The 22,055-nt window shown below is 43.7% G+C and overlaps 1 protein-coding gene across 6 annotated transcripts in view; it reads right to left on the bottom strand.

Moving 5' to 3' along the window:
* The window catches only part of ERBB4 (erb-b2 receptor tyrosine kinase 4), a 787,830-nt gene that overhangs the window by 35,485 nt on the left and 730,290 nt on the right, over nt 1-22,055 (bottom strand). For all 6 annotated transcript variants that reach the window (XM_053364631.1, XM_053364650.1, XM_053364658.1 and 3 more), the window contains 3 exons: nt 7,890-8,045; nt 5,351-5,426; nt 1,437-1,583 (listed from right to left, as the gene is read on the bottom strand). In XM_053364631.1, the coding sequence (XP_053220606.1) occupies nt 1,437-1,583; nt 5,351-5,426; nt 7,890-8,045 (379 nt within the window). The remainder of the gene's footprint in view (nt 1-1,436; nt 1,584-5,350; nt 5,427-7,889; nt 8,046-22,055) is intronic.

Genomic DNA, 22,055 nt, shown 5'->3' with positions numbered 1-22,055 from the left:
AAAGTGTGATGCAGTTCAGAACATGTGTCATCTCTTCCCAGGGGACCACATATACGTACATCCTAAACCAGCCAATTAAAATGCAAAGGAGCAAAACTTCCCAACCAAACCAGATAATGCACTTTTCAAGCATGAATTCTGTGAGGAGGACCTTGGAGTCCTTAAAACCAACCAGGCTTCTATAGAAAACAACAACACAGTAAGTGATTATGCGTAAATATTTCTCCAACCTTAACTGCTACAGCTAGACTTCTGGTGGTTGAGCATGATTGTGATGTAGCTACGCATATATAGGAAGGACTTCAGGTTGGCTTCTGGTTTACGTGCCCTCAACAATGGTTTTGCCTCATGTCCTAAAGTCTTGTTATGAGGTCATCATCCTCTGCAATTAAGTACTCGGAATGCTAATTTTGTTTACCTTGCATGCCGTTGCAGAAGGAAGGAAGCCATGACTCAACAAGTTGGGGACTGAGCATCCACCAGCAATGGCACAGTTCCCTCCCTGGGATTCTTTGGTGATGCTGAACTTGGTATGATTCCTGGCCTTCCCCAACAAAGCTCCTGTGTGCTGCTGCAGCAGCCTGTCAGCTCAAGTGGTTAGCAGGATTAGCTTCTTCATACTCTTAGTTTAATGTTTTCATCTGTACACACGAGCACCAAACCCCACGTGGAGGAAATGGCTGTGTGTTAATCTCATTTAAATTAAGTCAGAAACACCACAGAGACTTTCCCAATTCTTTTTAAATTAGAAGCTTGAGCTTCAGGGTCACACTTTCTAGCATGTGCACATTGGGAGAGGGGGGAGATGTGTTGGTGAACATCCAGTTGCAAATAGCACAAATAATAATGATTTGCTCGGGATTCTTGCCTAACTCTTTTCTCCCCCCTGCCCTTAAATATGCATATTTAGCAACTAAAATATCAGTGCCTTTCCACACTGGAACACTTCCTCCCAAAAGCTCAGTTTTTTCATATTAATCCAAGTTTTTTTTTTAATAAAACACACTGGATTTTATTTCTTATTCACTATGTCATTTAGAGTCAACTTTCACCCCTTTAGAACCTTTAATAGGTGACTACCTGGGTACCGTAATTACGTGAAATGCTATCATCTAACAAATCAATTGTTATGGAAATGACAGCAATTTGTCTGCTACAATTTTGACTTCACAGCAATAATGTCTGATACTATCTGCTGGCAATAAGAATCCAAGCTAATGCAAGCGTATTCCATCAGACTCACATCCTTCACAAGTGTGAGGCTTGTGTGTAATATTTAGACATAATTGATGTAGCCTCCTGAATATAATGCTTCAAAACGGCAAGCAGTATTACAGAGGACTCACGACATTAATGAATGCAAGCTGTGGCAGACCAACGCTTCAATACAGCTCATCCGCACAGAGCTACACTACAGCCAAACGAGAAATACTCACATTTCACCATCACCATGTAAACATCAATGGTGCAGATCGGAGGTTGTGGCAAGCGCTCCCCTTTCTCTAGCAAGTCAGGGATTTCTCTTGTTGGGATGCCATCATAGGGCTTTCCACCGAAGGTCATAAGCTCCCAAATGGTGACACCTAAAACAGAAAAGCAAAGGTCGCATTTTAATGAATGCATACTTGAAACACACATTAGGAATCATTTATCTGGTTATAGTGGGATTTGCACCAGTTCATGTGCAGTCTTGTTTTAGGAACATGCAACGCAGAGCTCCTTCATGAGGCCTATTAGAGAAAATGCAATACCAGTGTCCCTCCACACGTGTTTAAGCACCACTGCCACCTCCTGCCCTGCGCCATGGTAGAGGATGCTCCTGTGCAAGGAAATGGAGCTCTCTGTGAGCACTGGTGCTCTTCCTGCCCACAATCACACACTGGATCAGGTGGACTTCCAGCATTTCATATGGCAAACTGAGAAAAGCAGTTTTCACTGATGCAAAAAGGATTTGTGAAGAAATCCCAGCATTCTGTTCTCCTATTGTTGCTGGGGTCAATCTACAAGAAAGTTGAAGCCTCCTTGAATGAATAGTTAGGATCTTGAGTAGCTCCTCGGGGGACTGTGGCCAAAGTGTATTTTTTTAGCTGTTTTTATTCCACCCTTTAATCTGTTTTTATTCCAGTTTAAGGCAGAAATGGGAAACCTGTGGTACCCTGACTGAAACGTGACTTGATGGAGATAGAGCATCTGTTTTGCATTCAAAAGGTCCCAGGTTCAAGCCCAGGAGCCTCCAGGTAGGGCTAGGATTGTCCCTTGTGTGGCACCCTGGAGAAGTGCTGCAGGCAGTGTGTCAATAGTGAGCTGGATGGACTACTAATGGCTGCATGGTCCTTTGGTATACAAAAAGTTGTTGGACTCCAACAGGCATCAGCTGCCTCCAGGCAGCACAGCCAATAGCAGGGGATGATGGGTGTTTGGGCTGACAACTTCTGGAGAGCCCACAGGTCCCTCAGCCCTGGTTCAAAGCTGAAACACGTTCCCTGAATGCATAAAAGATAATGTATATAAAAGTTGGGGGGAAACCCCAGGGGAAAAACAAGACCAAAGAAGAGATCCTACAGTTTGCTGTTATAATCCTCAGCAGATCCAAAGGAATATTACTTGATTCTTTCATCATTTAAGAACCTGGGACTTAAGGGAAGAATGCTGCATATCAGCAAGGGGGAAATATTTAGAATGATTTGCAGGGGTGGAGTTTAAAAATTACGTCAATATTTTAAAATGTGGAAAAGAAAAAAAAAATGCCACCTACACCAAAGAAACTTCTATTGTGAAGAGAGAGAAAAACCTATTTTCTAAAATAGCAAATTTTCTCTAACTTACCCCGAAAGCAAAAAAGTTATACTATTTTTATGTTTCATGTCACTCAAAATCAGTGACAGTGTGTGATGCATGTCTATATCATATATATTTAGAAATGCCTTATGATTTATGGCAGTGCAATGTTTTTGTAACTGGGACACTATTTTCAAATGTCTTCAAAATTATTATTATTATTATTCTCTTTCAGCTGGGAAAGAAGATAAATAACACACACAAAGCCACAAGTAACTTTTTTTTATCCCCAAAGACCTAGTTTAATATCAAAACTACTCTCTTGTCCCAGCAGCTTCCTTATTTGGTCTTTTTTAATTCTTTTATTTTAAAGGTCATTTAAAATATGCATCCAGTGTGGTAATCATATCTTGCAGGTTGTTACTTCCAGCCTGGAGAGGGGCAGGTAATGCAACTATTGATAGCGCATAGAGTGCAAACATGTGGCGTTCCCCCCCCTCTAGCCACACATCGGATCCAGGTATCTCTGGGGTGCCATATGGAGCTGGCAGAGTGGAAATCAGGCACAAACACCCCACCCCAGCTGGCCAGCAGAAGAGCAGCAGCAGGGCTTCACTTGCAGCAGTGGGGCAACCACTGACTTCAGCCTCACGCTTCCTCTGGGCTGCTGTTCTTTGACTGACTGACATCGACATCAAAATTAAAGATACATGTATGCATGCAAATCTTACTAGGTTAGAAAAATGAGAACGATATAGACTAAAACACCGCAACTGGAAGTAAATCTAAAACTCAATGCATTTAGAAATAGGAAACTAGCAATTACACACTATTAAGCACATTCAAGTCATTACAACAAAAAAGTGTATCACATATAAGAGACCATAGGGTTACAGATGCTGTCATGCGCATATTTAGCTGGCTGTAAGTTTCAGTGAATTTACTGGGACTTAACTTCTGAGTAAAGATGCATTGGGTATGGCTGCCCACCTGAGACCTCCTGCGTTACATCAAAGGTTCCAGGGCTGAGGTCTTTCTCTGTAGTGTTGTTAATCCTTCCCAGAGAACACAGCTATTTTGCTAACTAGAGGCATATATCACAAAAGAGGCCATTGGGTGTCTTTGTATATAAAATCCCAATGTCCATTTTTTTTCTTAGCTCAAGAGAAAATAAAGGTAGCCAGTTTGAAGAGCCAAATAGCATATTTTGCTATCACATCCTAATAAGATTTCAGCTAGTACCACACGAGTGATTGTACTACTGTTGTTGCAAATACCTTTTGCAAGAGCAAGTGATGACCAAGTTTATTTTAATTGCTTCCTGCAGGCTTCATTCTCTCTGGTTCCACTATCAAAGGGGCAGGGAATCATTCCAGCAGCAGCTGGAAGAGCTCAGGAGGCAAACAGCCAGACAGGTGCCAATGAATTGAGCTTGATATTCCAATTAACTAAATTAAACTAATTCCCTGTTTATGGATTTCAGAGATTCCTCATGTGCTCGACCTTTCTTACAAATGGTAAGGTTATTTGGGAAGTACAAATGGATCCCATAATGATCAGTCTGCTTACCTATCAGTTTAATCCTCCCTCTCACTTTATTTGTTCTGTGTTATAATAAATTTCCTTTTATGGTACAAAAATTCCCATCAGCCTTTTTTTTAAAAAAACCAACAACACCCAGAAACATTCACAGCTTTTCAACTTAGCTTTTCTAAGGAGCGTTGAAAACTATGGCCCCCAGTATTTTTTCTATATATCTTAAGCTAAGCAGAAAAGAACTGTTTTTTATGATGTGCCCCACTGCTACTAAGCTGCTGCTTACACCAGTGAAGGTAGCATTACAGTCTGGAATATTTCACAGAAACAACTTAACAACTCTATTCAGATTTTTCTTTTTGAAGAGACCCAACAGATGAGGAAGTGTGGAACAAAGCTTAGGGCAAGGACTCGCTTTATAGCATATCTAGCTAGGTAGGAGCAAGAGTCCTAACTTGCAGCAGCGGCTCTTTGGCGTCTCAAGCAGAAGTCATTCTCACCTGCTGGAAGACAGGAAAGACCAGACCTCCAAGCTGATGCCCTAGCTGAATATTAGGTTAATGAAGTTTTTTAAAAATTAATGCCAGGTGTGCAGAGAGGGAGCTTGCTACCAGCACCACACCTGTGGGGAGGGGAGGTTAAAGCCTTCCCTCCTCAGCTGCAGCCTGAATAAACATTTCTCCTTCCATATGGCAATTAGCTTTTTGCCATGGAAAGTTCCCATTGGTGGCAATTTGATATCCGTCCCCCAAAAAGCTCACTGCTGTGCATGGTAGAGGTGGGATATGTTACCAAGTGGTGCTGATAGCAATGTTCCTTCATGCCTGGTATTTAATTTTCAAAAAGCCACAACCTAATTGCTACTTGCTTCCTTAAGGGAACATGTAGTCAGGCCCTGAGGCTTCTACATGAAGCTCAGAGTCCAGCCACTGAATTTCCTCCTCCTTTGTACTGAAGTTAAATGTCAGAAACAGGTTAGAAGAGCTCCATGCGTAGATACAAAGTAATGAATTAAACAAATAGGCTTTTGTTTTACCATAGCTCCAAACGTCAGTCTGATGTGTGAACTTCCTGTAATGTATACACTCAAGAGCCATCCACTTAATTGGCATCTAGGGTGACAAAAGAAAGCAAGCAAAACCAATTAGTGTAGAAAAGGACATTTGCCCCAAACCTGGATTTTCAGTTCACATTACAGACAGCTGTGGTCAGTGGGTTCTCATCTGGCTTCCCAGTGCTGAGCATCACTGGTGCTTACCGAGACAGGGAGGGGAGAAGAGGAGGGAGCTCATCCTGGTCCAGGCGCTTTCCTGCTACTGTGCCGGCACTGAACTGACCTCCCCCTGCCTTGTCCCTCCTCGCTCAGCAATTGGCGGTGGCGCTCAGTGTTGCTCTGCTCTGCCAGGGGGCAGGGCTGGTGCACGTCCTGGGGGCGGGGCGGGCGTCCTAGGGGTGTGGTGCGCCACCTGCGGAGGTGTGGCACCCCACGTGGGCGGGGGGCAGCCGTGATGGCACCCCACCAGGATCGCGCTGCCGGGGGTGGTGCGCTCCCCAAACACTCCTCTTCCTCCGCCGCAAGTGATTTCAGGAGCATCATTTGGCCATGCTCAGTGGTGAGGCTCAGAAAATAAACATATGCTAACGGTTTACATTATCAGTTACAATCTAATTATAGCTCTATTCATTGTCTGAATGTTCTTTCTCTCTTTAACAGTGCCTTGGATCTCAAGTGCTGCCATAAGGAAACCTGGCTGTTTATTGTGAGCTGAAGTGCAGATTTGTAGGGAAAACATATATAAAAATCCCCGAGTGGACTGTCTAAAACTATCTGCATTTTTCTTCCAGAAAATTAACAATGGAGGAGAAACATTTTAAAATCCCACAGTAGATGATGGGAATTCACTGGAATAGGAGTTGTGCAAAGCCCATCCCTTTCCTTCTAGGAGGTGTTCTACCTTTCTGTTCCTGCCTCCATGAAGGAAATATCTGCTTTCAGGAACCAGGGCCATAAATCAGATGTGCATTGGCAGGAACAAGCATTGCAAAATGGATACCATTTAGCTATTCCATACTTTCAATGGGATATGTACTGAACTGCTGGTTCCATAGTAACTCAAACATCCAATCAGTTTGCGCAAAGTGTTTCCACCACCAGCGACAAGCTTGTTTAAGAGTTTCTGTAGCTTCTTAGCCACTCTTTTCTTCACTCCAACTCAGCTTGCAGAAGAATTTGCATGTCTAGTCACCCTCATTTGCATGCCATGCCACCAATAATTGGTTTTCCCAATGAAAAGTAAATTGAAATGAATTGGACACAAGCAAGGTACAGTGGTGCCCCGCAAGACGAAATTAATTCGTTCCGCGAGTTTTTTCTTCTTGTGAGTTTTTTGTCTTGCGAAGCACGGTTTCCCATAGGAATGCATTGAAAATCAATTAATGCGTTCCTATGGAGACCGCCTTCAGACCAGGTCCGGGGACAGTCTGTCCCCGGACCTCTTCTGAAGGCAGGCCGGGGGAGAACGGCAAGCTCCGGGGACAGAGGAGAAGGGGCAGCGCTCCTTCGCCTCTTTCCTCGAACCTCTTCTGTAGGCAGGCGGGGGGAGAACGGCTTTTCTTCCCACCGCCAGCCTTCAGAAGGCTGTTCTGAAGGCTGGCGGTAGGAAGAAAAGCCCTTCTCCCCCCCACCGGACTTCAAAAGAGCTTCGGGAAGTCCGGCGGGGGTCCAAGGGATTTCCTCCCAGCCTGCCCCGCTCCGCTGAAGTTTAGAGGGAGCCTGTGGGGAAAAACTCAAAAAAAAATTCGTTTTGCGAGAAAGGCCCATAGGAAAATTTGTCTTGCGAAGCGGCAAAAAAATCAGAAAACCCTTTTGTCTTGCGCGTTTTTTGTTTAGCGAGGCATTCGTCTTGCGGGGTACCACTGTATGGGATAATTGTCTTTGTAATATTGGATTACTATGGCATCCCTGCAACAGAATACTATGAAACAGTTGTGGTTCCTCAGGTTTATAATGGTAGCAATCAGGACCAGACCAAGACATTTTAGCACTGGAGGCAAGTCGCAAAATGGTACCACCTCACTAGTGTAGAAGTGGTGAGTGAAGATCTATATCGGGAACAGGTGGGGGAGTCAAATCAACCTTACCCAACGGTTGACATGGGAATTAAGCCCATCACTGGGGCGGCCCCTGCTCTGAATCACATGAGGTGGGTACAGAGCCCAGGAGACCCCACAGAGCAGCTCCCATCATTTCCTCCCTAGGGGTGGGAGGAGACCAGTAGCACCTATTCGCCAACAGGTGGCATGGGGGGCACTGCCAAGGAGGGGGCAGATCCAACCTCCAAGGAGCGCGATGCAACTCTCGCTGCCACTGTGGAAGCTGGCAATGCATTGCTTAGAGACTGGATCTGCTGCCTCTGTGGATCTTGCCACCTGAGGCAGTTGTCTCACCTTGTCTCATGGATGCGCAGCCCTGGTATCAAGATGGGGGCCATGAAACTCACCTTCCCCAAAGGTTTATCAAGAAACAGGCTTAGGATCAAGGCCCTTTCAAATCCTGGATTTAATCCAACACCCACCTTTCCTCCATCAGCACTGTACTCTTTCTCATCCCCTTCCAGTAGCCTGGCCAAGCCAAAGTCTGTGATCTTCACATGGTTTGGTGATTTCACTAAGACATTCCTGGCTGCCAAGTCTCTGTGAACCAATCGCCTCTCTTCCAGGTACATCATTCCCTAAGAAGCAAAAAGTTTTTTTTTAATTGAAAACAGTTTTTAAGGTCCTGCTTTTGTAAAACATTTGCACAACATGCACCTTAGAAACATTCCCAGCTCTTGGACTAATGTGTGGATCAGAACTTACAGTAGCTGCCTCTCCTGATTCTACCCGTCTCTGAATATTGTGGCACAGTTCTCAGCAGTTTAAACATACCAAAACAAACATGTAAATATGTAAATTGAGACAAAATACAGTGGTGCCTCGCAAGACGAAATTAATTCGTTCCGCAAGTTTTTTCTTCTTGCGAGTTTTTCGTCTTGCGAAGCACGGTTTCCCATAGGAATGCATTGAAAATCAATTAATGCGTTCCTATGGAGACCGCTTGCCAGGCTGGCGGTGCGGAGAAGGGCTTTCTCCCCACCGCAAGCCTTCAGGACAGGTACGGGAACAGAGGGGAAGGCGCACAGCGCTTCTCCTCTGTTCCCGGGGCTTGCGGTGGGAGGAGGGTTTTTCCTCCCCACCGCCAACATTCAGAACAGCATTCTGAATGTTGGCGGTGGGAGGGAAAACCCTCCTCCCACCGCAAGTCTTCAGGACAGCCTTCCGAAGGCTGGCGGCGGGAGAAGGTGTCTCCGCCCCACCGGCAGCCTTCGGAGCAGCCATCCGAAGGCTGCCGGTGGGGCGGAGAGACCTCCTCCCGCCGCCAGCCTTCGGAGCAGCCATCCGAAGGCTGCTGGTGGGGCGGAGAGACCTCCTCCCGCCGCCAGCCTTCGGAGTAGCCTTCCGAAGGCTGGCGGCAGGAGGAGGTCTCTCCGCCCCACCGCCAGCCTTCGGAGGAGGTCCGAGGACAGTGGGGAAGACGCGCTGCGCTTCCCCGCTGTCCCAGAGATTTCCCTATGGGCTTTCGTCTTGCGAAGGAAGCCCATAGGGAAATTCGTTTTGCGAAGCGCCTCCAAAACGGAAAACCCTTTCGTCTAGCGGGTTTTTCGTCTTGCGAGGCGTTCGTCTTGCGAGGCACCACTGTACACATGAAATATGCGTTAAATGCTATTTTGAGATTTTTTTAGAAAGGAACATAATTATGGATAAAGTGGCACATACCAGAAAGAGATGGATTTGCCCATCAGTAATCTGTGTTTCCCTTCACAAACTGCTAAGTTTTGCAATTAGGACTTAGATTTTGTAGATATTTTATATTTCTCTCCCCCATATCATCATTTCTATTGGGTTTCTAAATTATTTTTTTCTTTACAGACATAAAATAGGGACAGATAACATTGATGTATACAAAACAAAGGAGCTGCGAGATGCCCATATAAAAGCATATGGGTTTGTATATGATATCTTTCTATTTCAGGAGTTCTTTGACTATACTCTTGAGCTCAGGCAGCTGATCTCGAAAACAGGCATGCCTTCAGTGAAATGTGTCAGCATTGAAGCAAAGGTCCTGCCAAGGTGGCCATCATCCTTTTCATATTCCCCACTTTTTCGTCAAGGTGAGCTGCTAGAGCCCTTATGCATTAAGTTAACCGCCTCTCTGAGGACACCATGCAGGACCCCCAACTTCCCTTCTTCCAGTTTTGTATGAAGTATTCCATTGACTATTTCTGATAAAATACGGCATGCTCACATGGTTATTTTGAGAGCACTGTTTCTGGATGAATGGCCACGACTAAGTTAGGTCCATTAATTTTTCCAGTGACACAGGAAAGAAAATGGCACCATGCTGAATAAAAATAGATTGGTTTGGCCATGGCTTTGGGCTGCCAGACTTGGTGTTTGTTTTATGCTTAGAGCAAAACCTATTAGTAACAAGGCTGTATCTGGAATGGTTCCGATGGTTTCCCAGAGTGCACAGATACCATATGGGCAGTAAGAAATTTAAATTGGTTTTTATGAAAAAGTCCCTTCTGCTCATTAGCAAATTGGTCCTGTAGTGAAACCGCCATCAGGGACAATATTTTAATGTGCTGTTTTACTGGTCTCCTAATAAAGTTCCTCCTAGAAATTGGTAGCTATTTCACAATGGTGGACCTCAGAAGGTGTGGTGTGGTGTGTGTGTGTGTGTGTGTGTGTGTGCGCGCGCAATGTAGTATTTACCATGAGAGACATCAGTCAGATTTTTCTGACTCAGGCTGTGGCCTAAATGAGAAGAGAGCTATGAGCATATTATTTTATTATTCCATTTCTCAATGCATATTTTGTAATATGGAAGCCAAACTATCCCTGTTTCATAAGGCTGTTATAAATTAAAAGTAACAAAGTAATAAAATCACCAAAGATTTTACTTTTAAAAGATTTTACTTTTAAAAGATTATGTAGCAGCTGACAGTGAAGAGGTTTGGAAGCAGACCCACACACAAAAAAACCTCTTTGGACACAGACTACACAGCATTGTTTTCAAATAGGCTTTAACTGGCCGAGGCAAGCACATTCTCTCTTGCCAATTGCAAATCAATGCTGCTGGCTGTGAAACATCAGAGCTCTGGAACACTGAAGGATTAACAGTTTCTGACATTAAACCCAAAGCCATAAAAATAAAAAGGCAGGCAAATAAATCACAGAGGGTCAAATGATTATGAGCAGTATATACTGGGGAGTGCTATAAAACACTAGATTGCTTTAGATGGCACCTGGGTCGAGCGCAGGCATTAACATGATAGAAATCCCAAAGAGTGAAGAATCTTCAGCCTAATGAGGCCACAGTTCAACCAAACGTTATGCAGAGCATGCCCCGTGAGACGGAAAGGAACAGGGGCTGGGTAAGCAGCCAAAAACATACTGTAGTAGTTAGCAACTCCTGTACAAGCATGCAGAACTGGAATTTCCAAAATTAAATTGAACTCCTCACCACATACATGTGCTTTTCCAGAGAAGGCAATATTCATTAACCTTAAGTCGTACTTATTAACTTCGCAAAGGCTTACATGAGGGGTGGTGGAATGTTTTTCCCTAGGGTAAAATTCTCTCAGGGGAAAGTAGTTGGAGACCACAAATTGGCAGTGAACAGGGTCAAGGTCCGAAGAGGGCAGGGCCAAAACACATATAACCCCCCCCCACCGGGAGAGAGCGACTCTCCTTTCTCAACTTGCCTTCCTTGCTGTGTGTGAAGAAAGGGGATCCTCTTTCCCATTGCACAATGAGGAAATGAAGTGAAATGGAGATGCAGGAAGAAATCTGACCACCATCTTAATGTGCAATGCGACCAAGGACATGAGATGTGCATCCCTAAGGGCACTCAGAAAGGCCAAGACTGAGTTGAGAAGCCACCACACCAACAAGCCCAATGGCTCAGCTGCAGTGAGCAGGAGACTGGGCTCGCTTTGCTAAGTTCCACGGTGACACTTCACAGCAAATGCTTCCTGGGTTTTTGGTTTTGGTTTTGCAGGATCGTGGCAGATAGTAAGCACTTTAGCACTATATCCTCTTAAGGATAGTCACAGTAAACTACATATTGATTTTTCCTCTCACCATCCTATTAAGGTGTTTTGTGAGTGGCTGAGCACACACAATATATACCCGAAAATAATTTTTTGTATTAAAACTCAAACGATATCAGGCAAAACGAAATGAAGCTAGAGAAGGACACCTAATGATGCTCTCTGGATATGTAGAATTCAGATATATATTTCCCGGATGCTTCATTTGACCTTTTCAAGCCTGATAGGCATGGTATTATGTACTTATATTTAACTGTATATAAGGATCATAAACACAGTAAGCAAATTGAATTTCACAGAGTGAAAACAAATACTTAAGAACTAGAAGACATATTCTCAAAGCAAAAGAAATTTACCATAGTGGACAGTGAGTTTGAAACACCACCAGAAGCCAGTTCATATAAACATGCATGCACATTTTGTAACTAATCTAAAATATATAGTACATCTGGTGACTATAGTGCTTGTGTACTTTACTGCCAATCACAAAACAGAGATGCAGCAGAATTCATTTATTTAAAATGTGTATAGGCAACTCCCAATATTATATTCAGAATATAATCAATAACTAGTCTTAACCGTAAAGCACAACCAGAACAAAACACCAAAATACCAGCAATATCAGTAGAACTTAATTTGTTCTGGAGGTCTGTTCTTAACCTGAAACTGTTCTTAACTAGAGGCATGCTTTTGCTAAGGGGCCTCTTGCTGCCATTACGCCGCCGGCACACAATTTCCGTTCACATCCTGGGCAAAGTTCTCAGCTCGAGGTAACTCTTCCAGGTTAGCGGGGTTTGTAACCTGAAGTGTTTGTAACCTGAGGCAGTTGTAACTTGAGGTACCACTGTAATCACAGCAATCAGCCCAGTAATAACAAAGAAGTAGCACAAAATAATTGAAACTATTGCTGCATAATAGCATAAGAAGCTCAATTTTTAATAAAGCGTGTTCTCCTTCATGGAGAGCACGTGTTGCGGTGGGGTCTGCTGAGCCACCCCTCTGTTACCAGGCAGGGTCTCTAAAGATGGCCTGGGGCAGCGATTGGTTCACTGGGTTGCTGGGGTAAAAGTTATGTTGCAATTTTGGGGGGAGGGGTAAAATGTTTAAATACTCTGCACGCAGCCTGGAGCTTTCTCTTTGCTTCATGCAACGGATCACCCGCCCACGCGCCCTTGAGTAAGGGGTTGTTGCATTGACCTTGCTATGCCTGTCATGGGGTCATCTGCCGTTGGGGCAGGGGCCTGGTAGGAATTTTGTCCATCTGGCTGATTGGCTGGGCCATTTGGTTTTTGCCTACTGCGTAGCAAATCGTCACAACTTGTAAGGTTGTGGTTAGGCATTGGTTATAAATTGGTGGAGGAGGGGTTAGGATAGGCTGGGCCTGCCCCTCCATGGTTGCTGCGGAAAGGGAATTCCGTTAAAGGAATCCTGGGGCTTGCCATCTTTTCGTCCAATCCCTGGAATGGGACTAGGGCCGGCAAGCCTTCGGGGAGCATGCGGGTGAGAATTGAGGGTCTGTGACTCAGCTCCATTTCTCCCCGACTTGTTTTCCCGCACTGCCTTTCGGTGGTGCCCGGAAGTCAGTTCTGTCCCCAGGCGGGGGGACAGATAGTCTTAACCAATGCCTAAACAACCACTCACGGTTTTGTATTTAAATAAAGTTGTGGCCAAAATTATGCCAAAAACCTTAAACAAAAATTAAGTGTGCATTGTGAGTTATTTGGGGGGTGGCCTGGGGACCTCGACACGCAAATAAATAAACAAGAAAGAAATGTTGAACAACTGCCTGCTCCCAGAGGTGATGTGCAGAGGACTGTGACTCTTGGAGAAGAAATAGAGAGGAAAGTCCTCCTTCTCTTACGTGCTCTGTATTCTCAAGGGTAAGCATGAGGTGCACCTTCAGTGAGAAGCTGGCATGCACTGGGCACTGGCACCAACCTAAGAAAAGTCGCCATTTAATATGAGACAATATGAGCAACAAGGAAGTGACCCAACTGTTAAAACTATACCTCTGCCCCCCCCACTCTCACATATTGGAATCGGCCTGACCTTACAATTGATAACCCCCTTATCACAATGACTACAAGCTTTTCCTTGCTGAGGATATCATTACAAGGGCAATTACTGCCAAACTCCTCTAACATCAAATCACTCTTTGAAACAGAGCCTAAAGACATTAAGAAGTCAAGCAGACATTAGAACCCGTTTTAACAAAAGGCACATTGAGGAAGTCTCCCTGGAACCTTAGCAGGAACTGGAGCAATCAATTAATTACAATAGCTGTCTTTATATCTACATAATGAAACACTTTACAGTTGGTGTTCTTGCATTGTTTCGTGCTTTCATTCCACCTACACAGGAAATAGAACTAAAACACCACCTAGCACCTGGCAAGGAACAAATGGCTTCCTAATTTTCCCCTCTTAAAATTAGAAAAATTAGTGCTGCAGTGAAAATTTTTCTGTTCTCCATCAAATAATGGGAAAATAAATTGCATTCAAATATTATTAAAGGGGAGGGGAAAGTATCACAGGTGGGTGAGGGGGGAAATCAGGTTTTTGTCACACTTGCCTTACTTTTGTGGTGGCAGGGAATGTTTGCGAGTGCCCTTTCTTTCATGCCACAAATTATCTCAGCGGTTCTCTGTTCTGTGCAGCCTTCCTGGGTGGCCTTGCTTCAATGAAAGCCCAGAGGAAGATGTCAGAAAGTGACTCCTCCCATGAGCCTTTTCACTGCAGGAAGTATGGGTAGCCAGGGAGGTTGCAGCAATGTTTACTGGATGGGAAAAAGGCAGGCTGGCAGGCCAGCTGGCCACCAATGGGCACCTCATTGGGTCGCCATACACCTGGATTTTCCTGGACATTACTGGGCTTTCATAGGCGGAATTGACATCTGGGAGGAACTTCTGAAAGGTAGTGCTTTGTCCTAGATTTTAGGCAAGTCAATCGAAAAATTGCATTTTTGTAAAAAACAAACAAAAACTCAACAACTTTTAGGTGGTGTTCTGGTCTTTGCTTTTTGAAATATGGCAACCCTATCACCTCACAGGAGATGCAGGTGGCACTGTAGTCTAAACCACTGAGCCTAGGGCTTGCCAATCGGAAGGTCGGCGGTTTGAATCCCCGTGACGGGGTGAGCTCCCATTGTTCAGTCCCAGCTCCTGCCAACCTAGCAGTTTGAAAGCACATCAAAGTGCAAATAGATAAATAGGTACCGCTCTGGCGGGAAGGTAAACGGCGTTTCCGTGCACTGCTCTGGTTTCACCAGAAGCGGCTTAGTCATGCTGGCCACATGACCCGGAAAAACTGTCTGTGGACAAACGCCAACTTCCGCAGCCAGTAAAGAGAGATGAGCGCTGCAACCCCAGTTGTTTGCGACTGGACTTAACTGTCAGGGGTCCTTTACCTTTTTATCACCTCACAAGGGAAGCTCCAAACTGAGCACCTACAGAAAGTGCTGTGAGAATAGGCAGATAAACAGAAGTTTCTTTCACAGGAGAAGGTCAGATTTAAATGCAGCTCTACTTAAAATACCCTCCACCTATGGAGTGCCATATAAGCAGAGTAATACTCAGGGAGTGAAGAAACAGTCAGGCAGCAATGAGATGCGGAACTGATTTTCTCCATAAAAGCTGATGATCCTGTGGGACAGGAGTCGCCCTTTCCTGTGCGGTTGCTGAGGTCGTGCAGCTTCCTTCCAATCCTCATCAGGCCTTGTTCACTAACAGGCTCTTGGGCTAGACCTTCCCCTGTGCCATGAGAGGTGCTTTAGAACTGAGAGGTGCCTCATGAATCTCTTAAATGCTGCTTAGCAAAAGGGCCGTGTGAGAGGGAAGCAGATGCTCTTCCCATGTCTGTGCGCTTTCCCTTGCAAATACCATCTGTCGGCATACAATCAGAGGGATATCACCATTCTAGACATGTAACTATAAATGTAAGGATCTTGAATCAAATGTGGAAATTATTTTTAAAGCACAGAAGTGGTTACCACCACGTTCCTGATAGCACTTGCTAGATGAAAATAGAAATATGCTTGCAAATAGCCCTATTCTCATGCCAAGGTTTAGTTTCCACAGCCTGCCCTCTGCTGACTTAGAGGACAAGAGGGTGTTTATTCTATAAAAATAAATCAAGAGCATGAGCCAGATATTAGAGATTAACCCTGGTCAATCGAGATAGCAGGAGCAGATGTTATCAGGGCCAAAAAAATGACCGTAGATTTCTGTGACATATACAGTGGTACCTCAGGTTACAGACACTTCAGGTTACAGACTCCGCTAACCCAGAAATATTACCTTGGGTTAAGAACTTTGCTTCAGGATGAGAAGAGAAATTGTGCAGCGGCAGCGTGGGAGGCCCCATTCGCTAAAGTGGTACCTCAGGTTAAGAACGGACCTTCAGAACGAATTCAGTTCTTAACCCGAGGTACCACTGTATATTAAGGAATAAAAGGGACCCACGTTCTGAGTAAAATCATGCCCTCTGATTATTTTCTATTGCCCAGTAGAATGGACTAGAGAAAGAGAGTTTTATCCCACTCTGGGACAAACTAGTTAATAATCACTGAGTTAAAGGTATATAGGAGGGATAAATGGAGAATACCCACCTGTTCCCTTCACAGCACACTTCCACATAGACTGATGTCCTGATCTAAAATGCCTTTCAGAAGCAGGCACTCCAATATCATCAGGAAAGAGTGGCCTTGCATTCACTACATTTTGTCCAATCCTAGTGGTCACTAGGTCTTCTTAGAAGCCTGGAGAGGCACACTCTAATATGTAATATAAATAAGGTAAAGGTAAAGGGACCCCTGACCATTAGGTCCAGTCGTGACCGACTCTGGGGTTGCGGCGCTCATCTCGCTTTATTGGCCGAGGGAGCCGGCATACAGCTTCCAGGTCATGTGGCCAGCATGACTAAGCCACTTCTGGCGAACCAGAGCAGCGCACGGAAACGCCATTTACCTTCCTGCCAGAGCGGTACCTATTTATCTACTTGCACTGTGACGTCCTTTTGAACTGCTAGGTTGGCAGGAGCAGGGACCGAGCAACAGGAGCTCACCCCGTCACGGGGATTTGAACCGCCAACCTTCTGATTGGCAAGTCCTAGGCTCTGTGGTTTAACCCACAGCGCCACCCCCGTCCCTCTAATATGAATACATAGGGACAAAATTCAACACAATGGGGGGGGGGTTTGAAATGCCCATAATTTTTGTTTTCTTATTAAATGAACTAACCCTCATCTTAAAGTATCAGCAAGCAGTGGAGATTTCAAATGGGATATTCCAGAGACAACAGTATCTTTAGGGAGGTTAAAAGTGTAAGAGCATTATTGCCATTTCTCACTATTTGGTTGTTGATATCTACATTTACTGCTGAAGTGCCTATTATCCCTGACAAAACATATCTGAACAGATTCTGCACTGAATGATAGCTGAACACCACTAGGGTGTTTTAAAGAGCAGTGTCAGACAAAATAACAGATATAACAAAATAATAATTTCTTCCCTCTGGTGCAGAAATCAATTAATTTATTCCACACTACCAAAGGAGATGTTGTGGCAAACTTGGAGAAGTTACAAAATGTTCTGTATTCTGATACTGGCTTAGAATGACCCAAAAAGGAGAATGAAGGTTTACTGCATCCTTTGCAGAGGCTGCCATTTGCTGCGGGGCCTCCCCTTCTGGACGTGTGTTTTTGGTGTGAAGACGACTGCTAACCTGGGACCTGCTGAGGACCTACTCCTGAGTGACATGTCCAGGATTATGCTGCTGCAGCTTTGAAGCTATTTGCACAGCCATGCAATAAGAAACACAGTTCACCAGCTTAAGACTATTTGCCACACAATTTCAGATTTCCATACTATTATGATACATGGTTCTGGAAGTGTGACTGTCAGTAAATTGTACAAATGGAGACAGTGCAGGAAAAAACAACAACCAAGGCCTTAAGGAAATGAACTGTGATGGGAATGTACAGGGAATGTAGAGGAGGAATACAAGGTTGAGGGTCAGAATTGGAGAATTGGAGTGGGCAAGAGAACTGACTGGAAGGCAGGAGACGTTGCAGAGACAAAGGCTGACCCTCTGGAAGGGGCCTTTTGTCAGCCTTATTTCAACAAACGATACAGAAGCATTTAGAAATTCCGTGATTTGTAACAATTAGTTATAGTTTTACTATCTCAAAAACAAATGTAGCTACTCATATTTAAATATTAAGATATACAATTTAAAACCAGAGGCAGACATGAAAACTATGGAAATGTCAAAAAGGACTGCATCTGTGTAAGAAATGGATGCGTCAAGAATGTTAACAGGAAGAATGGCTTCAATACTAGAACAGCAATTATAGTGAAAACATGCAATGAAACTATGCAACCATATATATATATATATATATATATATATATATATATATGCGCGCAGTATAAATTGTAACTCTGGCATTGTGAGCTAGATAACATAACATAATAATATTTTCTTGTTAAAAACCAGAGGGATAACCATGGATTATTAGGAGAGCAAAAATATGCCTCTAACACCAGGATCTTATAATTCTGTCCTGTAAGGGAGTTACAAGTACCATCTTTCTAATGATTTAGTTTTGATCTACCCAGAAGAGAGATAATGTGGATTTCCTGAAGCATTAACCACATGCAAAGGCTCTTCTGACTAGCCCAGTGGAATACTAGCCGCCCTGCTCTGCGGTCCCCTCCCCCCTCCCTATTGACCTCTTGCCAATACAATTACAACAGGGGGAGTGCATTGTGTACCACATGCACTTTCTCCAAGAAGTGTATTTAAAATGGATTACTTCTGCTTCTCGGGCAGCAGATCAATAGAGATGTGGATTGCAGTTAAGTGTTGAGATGTCTGTGGGCTGCAGTAGTTATCCTTTGTGTCTCTTTAGAAATTAATTAAAAATCAATGGAGTGTGCAGCCCATTAATAAGGCAACTTCCACATTAACAGATACAAGTGCAGCCTTCCCTGGTTTGCAGAGAAAGCAAGCAAGGGCAATCAAGCCTCACTGGCACTTGAGACAATGGGAGGGATTCTGGCCACTTATTCCCCACACAATGGAGCTGCTGCCAGCGGGGTGTGCATTTGTGCAGGTCTGCTTTTAGCTCCCTTTATCCTGTACTCTCTCTGTTGGTAATAAACAAGCAGGATGCTGTTTAAAGCAGCACTGGATATTCTCCGGTTTGGATTTTCGGTGAAGTGAGAATTTCTCCACTGCTTCTTCTGCAATTTCCTTCTGGATGAGTTTAAAACTGTGCTTGGCAAACCAAGCCGCCTCTCCCTCCCCTTTCCTTCCAATGCAAAAGTAGCACAATTTATTAGATACGTGTTTGAGCCTTCCATTATGTGTGCTGAATCTTCTTAGGTACTAGACTTATTTTTATCACTTTCTCATTATTACTTTGAAACTTTGTATTAGCCGTTAGTTTCCATTTGTCCTTAATATTTGAATTCAGGTCCTATAGACCGTTACTCAGCAAATGTTGTTTGAGCAGTTGCCACAAAGGACAATTTATGTCCCATCGCAGGCAGATGCAGTAGTTCAAGGAGGATAAATCACCAGGTGGTAGAACGGTATAAGTAACCTACCCTGATAACTTTGCCTATGGTGGTTTGTGAATACAAGGTGTTGTTGTTGTTTAGTCATTTAGTCGTGTCCGACTCTTCGTGACCCCATGGACCAGAGCACGCCAGGCGCTCCTGTCTTCCACTGCCTCCTGCAGTTTGGTCAAACTCATGCTGGTAGTTTCGAGAACACTGTCCAGCCATCTCATCCTCTGCCGTCCCCTTCTCCTTGTGCCCTCCATCTTTCCCAAAATCAGGGTCTTTTCCAGGGAGTCTTCTCTTCTCGTGAGGTGGCCAAAGTATTGGAGCCTCAGCTTCAGGATCTATTCCAGTGAGCACTCAGGGCTGATTTCCTTAAGAATGGAGAGGTTTGATCTTCTTGCAGTCCATGGGACTCTCAAGAGTCTCCTCCAGCACCATAATTCAAAAGCATCCATTCTTTGGCGATCAGCCTTCTTTATGGCCCAGCTCTCACTTCCATACATCACTAATGGGAAAACCAGAGCTTTAACTATACGGACCTTTGTTGGCAAGGGGATCATATAGTCCACTTGTTGGCAAGGTGATGTCTCTACTTTTTAAGATGCTGTCTAGGTTGGTCATAGCTTTTCTCCCATTGAGCAGGCGTCTTAATTTCGTGACTGCTGTCACCATCTGCAGTGATCATGGAGCCCAAGAAAGTAAAATCTTTCACTGCCTCCATTTCTTCCCCTTCTATTTGCCAGGAGGTAGGAACTCTGAAAATGCTACTCACCTATTTATCATTCATGACTGGAGCTGAGGTCACTTTGCATCCAAAAGTATGTACGGTCCACCAGAGACACAGAATCATAGAGTTGGAAGGGACCCTGAGGTCCAACCCGCTGCAATGCAGAAATAGGCAGCGGTCCCATACGGGAACTGGACCTGAAACCTTGGTGTTATCAGCACCATGTTCTAACCAGCTGAGCTGTCCAGGCTGACTCCTAGTTGCAAGCATATGACTGCAGGATCAGGGAGCTTCGGCTGAGGTGTGAGATTCTTGGATCTTTGTAGAAGTTGGGCACATCTGAAAATCTGCCCACTCCGGACATCAGAAAGATATTAGTTTTAGGTACTTGAATGACTTTGATACAAATGAAGGGTCCTCAAAGGCTACCTAGCTCAGCCACCTGAAAGGAGACTTGCTCCTGAATCCCACTCCCAAACAAAATCCTTCTACATTTCAAGGTTCAGAATTACCTGTTTTGCAGAGTGGCACTGATACACCCAGAATCCCCAGTTCTTTTCACTTCCATTTTCAGACTTCTGGCAATTCTATTGGATTCTGTATTTCAGAACTAGATTCTGTGCTGCTAAGTCTGAACACAGTTTTTGCAGCAGTAACTGTCTGATTGATATAGTTCACTGGAGTAAAAGATGATGGATTATTATTATTTTTTAAAACCCACCATCCGCACACATAAATTTATGCCATTTCCTTAGGTGTCAAACTACCCCAGGTAGTATGAGCTACGATTATCAAACCACTTAATTTAATAATCCTATTCATTTTGATAAAGTCAATCTAGAGTTACTTTGAGGACTATAGTTAATTTTTCCTCCAGGCAAGGCAAAACAGCCAAGGGATGAAAGGATTTTCTTTGTTCTGTTCCATTTTTTGTTCTATTCCTCCTCAATTATTTTGGGTTTAAACAAATCTAAAATGTGCAGTTTAATGCAGCTTTTAGTTCCTTCAGTTCACACTGGCCTCTCTCTTTGTCCAGCCCCCGTCCCCTTGCAAAAAAAAGGAGCCCTCTGCATCCAGCCCTCTGTTTCCAAAGGGACTGTTTTCCCTTACGAATAATGCTTGTGATACACTACTTCCATCATGAGAAAACACAAATTCTATGACTGGTATAAATTATTTCTATTAATTAACATTCTCCCCCCCTCTTTATCCCTCACCCCTCACCCCACCCTTGTGTTAGACTTCCACTCTACTAAATTGCAATTTCTTTCCACTTCTATTACTTTCTTTCACACACTTTTAAACCAATTTTCTACTTCTTTTTCTCTTACACATTGTTATCCATAATATTTAGTATTTCAGTATTTATAACAGAACTTGTTTATTCTAATAGGAGTTCTGATTTTTCAATATAATTTTGCAAGTATCCTTTAAACACTTTCCTTTTTAAAAAAATATTTTTTATTAAATTTTCCATTTTAACAATCCAATCAAATAACATTAAATATTCCAAATTCTACAAATACGTATCATATAGTCCAAATATTCTGCCGAATTATAAATTTTTGGGGGGACTTCCCATGCTTCAAGTTTGGTGGGGCTCTGATCATCTTGTATCTCTACTGCCTTGATTTTCAAATAGTTCCCTTAAATTTTCCTGTTGTTACCCTTCCTTCTTTCATGGCCTCTGAGTTGTTTCTACAGGCGAGTTGAAGTAAACAATGATATGCTTCTGTGTGAAATTAGTATGCTTGACTCTCCCACTATTGCAGCTGGTAAGCCTATTGTTTGCAGTATATCCTCACACGCTGGTGTTTATGCTGAATCAATCCAGAAGTCCATTTCGCCACTGGCAGATGCCATCTTCTCTCAATTTGGATGAAATCAAATCTAAGCATTTACTCATTAATTTTCCCAGACCGGTTGCGTCAAACATTAGCCTTTCCAGTGGAGATTTGCCAAGTCGGACTTGAAGTGCAGATATATTAACAAATTAAGAGCTCACCTCCCTCTATGACTATTTATCTCTGCGGTCTTTCCAAAGTTTTTTGAAGTCTCTCCAGCAGCTAGCGAAATCCTGCTCCTTTCTAATATCCATATTTGGAGAGTCTTTTATCTTCTTCCAAGCGTTTCACAGAACAAAAGCTTTAGTTATATAGTATTGTTATTTTCACACAGTTTATTTTCTCCCATCTCACTTGCTATAAATAATGTAAATGGTTCTTCGGGAGGGGTTGTCAAGTATTGTAATAAATCGTGGTAAAAAAAAAAAAAGCTTTACCCCCCCCCTTTTC

The sequence above is a fragment of the Podarcis raffonei genome, chromosome 1 (genome assembly GCF_027172205.1).
Source record: "Podarcis raffonei isolate rPodRaf1 chromosome 1, rPodRaf1.pri, whole genome shotgun sequence".
Lineage (NCBI taxonomy): Eukaryota > Metazoa > Chordata > Lepidosauria > Squamata > Lacertidae > Podarcis > Podarcis raffonei.
Note: the sequence above shows the minus strand (reverse complement) of the source record. Positions and strands in the feature narration are given on the sequence as shown.